The 8,551-nt window shown below is 43.9% G+C and overlaps 2 protein-coding genes across 2 annotated transcripts in view; one reads left to right on the plus strand and one right to left on the minus strand.

Moving 5' to 3' along the window:
* LOC308289801 (seizure protein 6-like) overlaps positions 1-8,551 on the plus strand; it is a 179,297-nt gene that overhangs the window by 125,305 nt on the left and 45,441 nt on the right. The window lies entirely within an intron of this gene.
* Positions 8,035-8,551, minus strand: part of LOC308289804 (putative tRNA(His) guanylyltransferase) — a gene marked incomplete at both ends in the record, with an annotated part of 783 nt that continues 266 nt past the window's right edge. Inside the window, one exon of the mRNA XM_080731557.1 lies at positions 8,035-8,551. This exon is cut by the window's right edge and continues 266 nt beyond it. Coding sequence (XP_080587683.1) covers positions 8,035-8,551 — 517 coding nt within the window.

The following is an 8,551-nucleotide window of genomic DNA, read 5'->3' on the forward strand; positions in this document are numbered from 1 at the left end:
GAACCTGCAATACGCTGTCAGGCTGCTTTAGAGCCTATGTGGCTGTTGGTGCCCCTATACAGCTAATCTTGCAACTTTGCACGCACATTCGCACTACGTTGAGGAACATATTGCCCTATTATTGTAGGAGGCTGTTTTTGCAAAACACTTTTTTTATTCCATCAACCTTGCTGGCCCACAATAAGCTAACTGCCCTGGCGGAGACCTGTGCTCCGAGGAGCATTTTCTCTAGTCTCTATTTTGTAAACCTACATAGGAAGCAAAGGAAACACCAATACAACACACAGAACAGTATAAATGGCACGGACCTCAAGGCTCAAAACCAAGCTAGAGATGTTACGGTGGAGGTTGAGCCATTTTGCACAAAATCCAATCTTATCGCTGAAGGAGATTTTTCATAAACCCTTGTTTCTGCTCCTCCACCTGCGTTTGTCATGCCCAATTATTCTCAATGAGCTCTGATCAGGGCATAAATGAATCCTTTCTGTCATTTCTATTATTGATGTCTAGGGGAGGACGTACGATATCTATTTTTCATCAGTCCATGCAAAATACAGGGGTGCTAATAGATCATTCGTCTCTGTTAACTAAGGACATTTCCTTGCCCTATTTAATACAGGACATCTGCTGGACTTTGATGATGCAACGTCAGAGTGTCAGTAAGCTACACAGTGTTCATTTTTGAACACTGTGGATTTTCATGATATACTGTAGGCTATATGGTGTTTATTAAGGCAATAAAGAATATAAAAAACTAGTTTGACACTGATTGTCATATGACCCCCCCGAGATAATGTGTTTTTCATATGGTGAAGAAATTATTATTCATCTGTAGCCCTATGAGTCTAGCTGAAATCACTTTAGGTGTGAGGGCCTGATAGCCTGGTAAACCATTCCAGTCGCGTAAATGCACATTAACATTATCTTCTGCAGCCCGGTCCAGTGGTTTCCAAGATTAGCTGCACGCAAAGAGACACACACATGGACAGGGGCGAAAACATCCAGCCTAAGAAGATAACTACCGTATGTATCCAGTACTGTAAAACCAGCACTGGGTTTATTTCACCTATAGGCCCAGTGAAGCTGGTGCATTGTTTGTTTGTCTCCCACAGTGACAACAGTTTTTATCTGGTTTGGATCTGCAGATGAGTGTGCGGTAGGGTCAGAATATGATTGATTGATTGATTGATTGATTAATTGATTGATTGATTGATTATTTTTACAGTACAAGCTTAAGTCAGAGTTTAGCCTATGCTTATTCTTAACATGTTGCATGGGTATATCATCTCTCTTGAGTGCAGCTCACCTTCAGAGAGAAGGCTCTTCTATAGCAGCATTGGCCTCATTAACACTTTTGGGATGTGTACAACAGGTTTTCAAAGTGGGTGAAGGAAGGGGCACCTTGGGGTGCCGTGATGGCAGTCCAGGGGTGCTGCGAGATAATTTGATAATATTTGGAATTCATTTGGACACTTAATATTTAGTATCATTTTAAACTTGAAGTAGAAAGTTATTTTCAGTCAGTTCTAATCAAAATGGCTTTTATCTCAACGTTTTCCTCGCAACATAATCGCTAAAATATGGCATAAATATATGGTGTTCGGAGTGAAAATTATTAATATAATTTAGGGTGCCTCGGTGAAAATGATATTTATAGGGGACTAGGGGTGCCCTGAGCCAAAAAAGTATGGGAACCCCTGGTGTACATTACGAGCAGAATTGGATGAAATTGGAAAATGTGTGGGTGTTCCAATCTATTACAAATGTGTGGTGCAATCACTGTAAGACTTAAAGACACTTATGAAAAAGGTTCAGGCAAAGAGTTTTAATCAGAATTGATTTAAGTGCCCCTAACTGTTCAAAGATCAGCATGTTCTCAGAGCCTATTATATGGGACAAAGACAGACCAAGGCTCACTAGACTGTTCCTCCAGAGGTCACCTGTGTCATTAAGAAGGACGGAACAATGGGCTAGTCATGTACCACTGGCTGCGACGGAGACGTTAGCATCTGCTGCCGCTACCGCAGGCTGCTATGAAGACGTTGGCATCTGCCGCCGCTAGCTAATCTCGCAGTATGAGCTGCTATGCACACACTCACAGCCTCTCTCATTACAGCCCACATATCCTTTTATGGGCTCTGTAGAACAGCCAGCCTACGTGGGCGAGAGGACTGCTAGCGTGAGATTTAGCACCGGGGGCGGAGGGGCGGGGGTGCATGGGGCGCGGCAGGTCCGTACAAGGCCTGCCTCTGGTGCCCCGTTCCGTGTTAGTCTAATTGAAAGAGAAACGGCAGGGTGATCATGCTATAACAACATCCCCACGCACGGTGCCCCCGAGCCCCAGCCGAGTTGATACGCTGCCGCAATAAAGCATAAATAAAACGGATTGCAGGAGAAGTAGCGCCTGGAAGGCCCCTCGTTGGCTCATTGACTCCAACGGAGCGAGGGAGTGAGGAAGAGAGCAGCTCTTTCATCGCAGCGTAGATTAGACAATCCACTGGCCATTTGTTCTCTCCTTTATTCTCTTTTTCTGGCTCTCTCTTCTCATATCACTGCACGTGTGTGTGTGTGCGCGGTTTGTGTGTATGCGTGCATGAGTGCATATGCACGTGAGCTGTGTGTGTGCGTGTGTGCGTGTGCGTGTGCGTGTGTGTGTGTGTGTGTGTGTGAGAGAGAGAGAGAGAGACAGTCTGACTCTTCATCAGGCTGGTTTGTCTCCCAATGGCTGAAAGGAGAGACATACTGTAGCTAGCGTAAATTCTCTTCAGAGCAAATGGGTCTCTCCCTCCCTTTCAGTCTGTACTGTATCTATCTATCTATCTGTCTGTCTGTCTGTCTGTCTGTCTGTTTGTCTGTTTGTCTGTCTGTTTGTCTGTGTTAGAAACGGCCCGAGAGGGCATATCTAAAGATAACAAGAAATAAGACTCGGACAGCACCCTGTAGACAATATGCCTTCCGGTGTGTTCCAAGATTTCTAGCGGAAGTGCTGCGTTTAACGGACGTTACGTCATGCGATGCGGGTCTGTTTACATTCCCCAGCGAAACAACTAAAATAGATTGTAGCTCTTAACTCGCTCTTAATAGGTGTAACATTGCTTGAATCAATGTTTTTGTTTGTATATTGTTTATTGCGAGCGCAACCGACGGAGCAGGAGTTTTTCGTGCAGGGAATACGTTTGCAGGAACACCGCACTGTGAAAAAAATACAGCTTCCGGTGAAATTCTCACGGCGGAAGTTGAACGCCTTCTGCCTTCTATTGTCACCAGGCTTTTCTCTTCGGAGATGAGTAAGCCTGGCTACGCGAGGCTACTCGGACAGCCGTTTTGGAACTGGACAGGAACTGAACAGTGCTTAAAGATGATGTCCATGGAATCCAAAATAACCTCCTGGTCTCACATCATAAGGGCTGGTTCTTTTGAAGCATGTCGGGACATTTCTGGCCAGCCCGGGTGAGAGAATGGACCGCAGTACACGGTCAGCATGTCTTGCCCTGGCTGGTCAACCACGTCCCGGTCAGTTCACCCATTTTCGAAGGACCAAATGTTAGAAACGGCCCAAGAGGCCATATCTAAACATAACCGGATATAAGACTCGGACAGCCGTTTTGATATGAGACCATTATATTCAAAGGAACTGGACAGAGGTTAAATATTACAGATGATGCTGTGTTCCTACTGATTAAATACAGAAGGCAAGAGTTTATAAAGTGTTCTTATCACAGGGGTGTTTACACAAATATGACAATAATAATTGATAGAATGAGGTCATGGATGTCTTCGGCATGTTGATATCTTGACACGTGAATCAATATCCCATTGGCAATATAGTTCATATCCAGAGAGGCATCTTTGAGTTTCATAAGATTGTTGACGTGAGTTAGAGTTGATAGTGGCTTGATGTTGTAAAGAGAGAACTCCTGTAAGTCATGATCCCGTAGCCACGGTAACAGAGTTCATTACGACCTAAGTTCCACAACAATCCTTCATATCACTGTGTTATGGCCGAGTTGCAACAACAAGGCTGACTTCTGTTCCCCGATACTGTAACTGTGACATTAAACAAACCTTTTGACATGATGAGTTTAGGTCAGATGTCATGAAATATGGCTTGATGGTCAGATATAAATCTTTTCCAAAAAACAGATCTCAAATAATATACCATAACAGTCTGTCTATCTGACTGTTTATCTGACTCTGTCTCCGTCCATTCACCTCAACAAATGTACAAACTCTCTCTCTCTTGCCACAACGGTTTCAGCTCAAAGCCAGGGAATAGAATCCTGAGAGGCATTCATCTTTGCAGACAAGTCTGTCAGTTCCCCATGGTCGCGCAAGGCCAGTAGTCAGCAAAAAAAGAAAATACACTTTTCTGATGAGGAACACAACTTTGCAGTAAGAGAAACAAGATTCTAGATCAAAATGGACTGCGCAAGCCAGATCCACATCAAGGCGCCATCACAATGTAGTTGCAAAATCCAAGAATTCTGTCCACATCATCAACCCACAGGTATTCGATCATTTCCATAACACACTTCTATAAGTTGATCCGTGCTGTGTATTGCCACAAGGCATGATTACATACAGCAAGGGCAAAACAAACCCCCTGATCTACAGTAGATCCCATACAACGCTGAAACAGTTCAATACACAGAAGAAAAAAGACTGTCGGATGTTGGCTGTGTGCACTGAACGCGAACGTATGCTTAGGACTTGATGCAAAATGATGTGCTCGGGTGGCACAGGGTTAAAGTTCCTGTCCTCTGTAGCAGTGGTTCTCAACATTTTCAGGTCGCAATCCCCCCAAAATAATCATATTTTAACTGGTGATCCCCCATGCTGACAAGCACTTGGAATGTAGGAGTTGGGGCGTTACATTTTGTTTAATCTCTCAAGGCAGACTCAGATGCTACGCAAGTCAGATGAAAAGGACAAAACAGAGAGGGCGTTCCCTTTTATTTGACGATGGTTAGCCAGATTGCATTTCGTTTGACTCGGTTGCACAGGCAAATTTTGTGAGAATAGCAGATCTGCAAGCTTACAACGCCTAGCGTTACGAGGTGTTGTGAGCTTGTAGATCAGCTATTTTCACAAACCTTATTTCTTTCTTATATTATTTGACAATTTGGTCAATGTTTGATCAGTTTTTATTCTACAGTGTGTTGATAACTTTTGATGCAGTAATGATCTTGCCTTTTTTTCTTTCTTTTTAAGGTATTAAAACGGTTTTAAAAGTCCTTAAATTGTCACTTCACTGTCATCTTAGGACCCTCCTAAAATCTTCTGGGGACCCCCTTAAAATCACGTCTGGATCCTCCTGGGGGTCCCGACCCACAGGTTGAGAACCATTTGCTCTATACAACAGAGACTAGTTGAGCACACTTGCCCATGCTCACTCACAGGAGGTAAGCTGGACAGAAGTAGTTCAGGAGTGGTCACTTAGGAATAGGAAAGTTCCCTGGTTTTCCTGGCTTAGTGTCAAAGTGTACTTGAATGAGACACTTAACCACTAACTGCTCCCAATGAGCAGGTTGTTGCCTTACATGGTTTCTTGGTGTGTGTAAATGGGTGAATGTAATACACATTGTAAACATTGTATGCGTTATATGTAGAATGTAGGTGCAACATGTGCCATTTATGGCTCCTTACTGGGAGGTGAGCCAGAAGGAACAGCAATTACAAGACTACACAAACATTATGTGGGGAATTCAGGAATTGGCTAAACTAAATTGGGAGAGAAAAGGGATAAATTGGCTAATCTAAAAAACAAGAACAAATGTAATGCAAAAATGTATGATTTATTTGGAGAAACAATGTTATGCCGGGATACACGTTTTGCATATTGCTTCTTCAGGCTCAATACTGTAGTATGTTGTCCTAACAAGATGCACGGTTTACCCAGTTTAACCTGGATGTTATGTTCAAGGATAGAAGCTAACCTGAGGGACTCCAGCTGCACAATGAAGGTTGCAACACCTTATACCGTCTTCTCCAATGAAACGAAACAGCATTCAGAAAGCTTGAGTATACGAAAAGTAGCGCTTACCGCTTATCAATAGTCTTTCATTAAAACCGAAACATGATAAATGGCCATAGATTGAGGCAAGACAAGACAAAGAAGCATAGCTTATGCTGGGCATTTTGCAGTATCGTGGCAATTTGTCTCTGTGAAAGCTCCCTGTTAGCACCACTGTTATGACACCACAATGCTACCATGATGACTCTGTTATCTTTTATTTACTCCCCTGCGAGAACAAGAGTTTCCCAGTTTCAGTTGGCCTGAGTATTTATAGCTCCGACTGACCATCGTAATGACTTGCTGGGGGAACGAGAAGACAGAGCTACAGCAGCTGTTACTGCAGCACAAGGCCTGAATGCTGCTCTAATGAGAAGTGTGCTGTCTCCTCCTGTCTCTTATTTCACACACTACAAAGTTAGGGAAGGTTCCCCAGCGGCAAATGTGTGTGTGTGTGTGTGTGTGTGTGTGTGTGTGTGTGTGTGTGTGTGTGTGTGTGTGTGTGTGTGTGTGTGTGTGTGTGTGTGTGTGTGTGTGTGTGTGTGTGTTTGTGTGTGTGTGTGTGTGTGTGTGTGTGTGTGGAACTGGCTCAGGTCAAAGGTTGCCATTTGTCGGCCTGTTTAACTCTCCTGTTTGCGTGTGTGTGCGTGTGTGTGTGTGTGTGTGTGTGTGTGTGTCGCACACACACACACACACACACACACACACACACACACACACACACACACACACACACACACACACACACACACAGTGTGACGACTTTTAAAGCACTTCTAAGAAATGTAATGTTCAAGTTCATGCAACAGCTGGATGTATCTGCAAACAGTATAATTGTGGCGCTCTCAAGCCCCATAATGAGCAGTTCACACTATACATCCAGACTAAAGGCCCATTCCCACTGGGGCAGATAACAGATATCTCCAGATATTTCTCCAGATATTTTTCCATGCAAAGTGGATGGTAGATACAGATAAAAAAAAAGTCTACCACAGATATTTGCCACAGATACTTTTATCTGTGGCAAATATATTTTTTATCTGTATCTACCATCCACTTTGCATGGAAAAATATCTGGAGAAATATCTCCAGATATCTGTTATCTGGCCCAGTGGGAATGGGCCTTAAGGGTGCACTGGCTAAAATGCCTGTGTGTTTTGCCTGTGGGTTAAGTTATGTACTATTTATAAAAAAAGAAGGGGAAAAAAATATATTTGTATTTCCTGTTGTGTTTCTTTTATGTTTATTCCATGTACCATATCTATGGATCTGAGTCCGCTAATATAGATTAATTGAATTGAATTGAAAAATACCATGAAACAAAAACAAAAAAAAGAAATCTGTCGTTGTCCTTTTTATGCCCATATATGGAGATGCCTGATCAATATTAAGCCCATATCTTGGAATGCCCATATATGGACATACTGTGTCAGTCTCATGTGATCTATGATGTCAGTCATCTCCATATTTGGGAAAAGTTTCATTTTTGCATGTTCCCATTCAAGTCTAGAGAATATCAAACTATATACAACGTATCCCTTACAAAAATTCAAGCCGGCCGATATGACATGTGGCCCAAGTGCGTTCCACCTTCTTCTTCTTTTGTGTATCATTGACCAAAACTGTGGGAGGAGTAGCGCGGCAAACGATGGAAAGATGGAAGAAAGTCGGACAAGTACTATACTGTAGTCTGGTTGCCAACCACACTAATAAGCCTCAGGCTATAATGTATGCTCTGCCCCTGCCCTGTCCTACAGTATATAGGCGATATACTGCAGGATATTGCGTTTAATTGCGTTAAATGCCAATGGCATTAGGATGTTGAACCTGTTGACCTGCACCGTGTTCTGGGTCTTTGTTCAAGTCTTTGTTCAAGATGAAGCCAGTGCTATGTAGCCTTTTAAGTATGAAGAGCAGTCGCCCGAAACGTTTCCTTTTGTGATGTCTTAACTGCTTGTTTTCCTTCTCACATTTCAACCCGTTCCTCTTGTCCTTCAAGATGAACCAGAGGTTACCAGCAACTAATCCTCCTCAAGGATCTCCGGGTGTTCCACCCAGAACTTATCTCCTATGATGTCACAGTGGCATGTATGCACCCTCCTTTTGGTGCGTGCCACATGCACCTCCTTCGTCTCCTCCCCCGGGACCTTGCCTTGTCTTCCCCAGGTGAGAGTAGTGCCTTTCCTATGCAGCGGAGCCTCGTTGTTGTAGTTTATGTGGAACTCTGAGAACAGGATTTCGTTTTTGTCCTTGGCCAACGTTCCCTTCAAGCGCTCCTGTGCCTCTGCCGCGGTGAGTCCTCCTATCTGCACCAACGCCCAGAACACTGTGTTGTGCAGGTTGTTGACGTGACAGTCCGCTTGCCGCCAGCTCAGGTAGTCTCGCAGGACGCGGCTCGTCGGGTAGAGGACCACGCGTCCGTCGAAGCGCGGGGGGAACAGGAGGGGCCGCCTGCCGAAGAACTCCTTCCAGAAGAAGACGTATGCTGAGGAGAAATGAGAGGCCACGAGGGTCATCAGTTTACTTGCTCTCCTCTCA

The sequence above is a fragment of the Nannobrachium achirus genome (assembly GCF_963921795.1).
Source record: "Nannobrachium achirus genome assembly, chromosome: 8".
Classification (NCBI taxonomy): Eukaryota; Metazoa; Chordata; class Actinopteri; order Myctophiformes; family Myctophidae; genus Nannobrachium; species Nannobrachium achirus.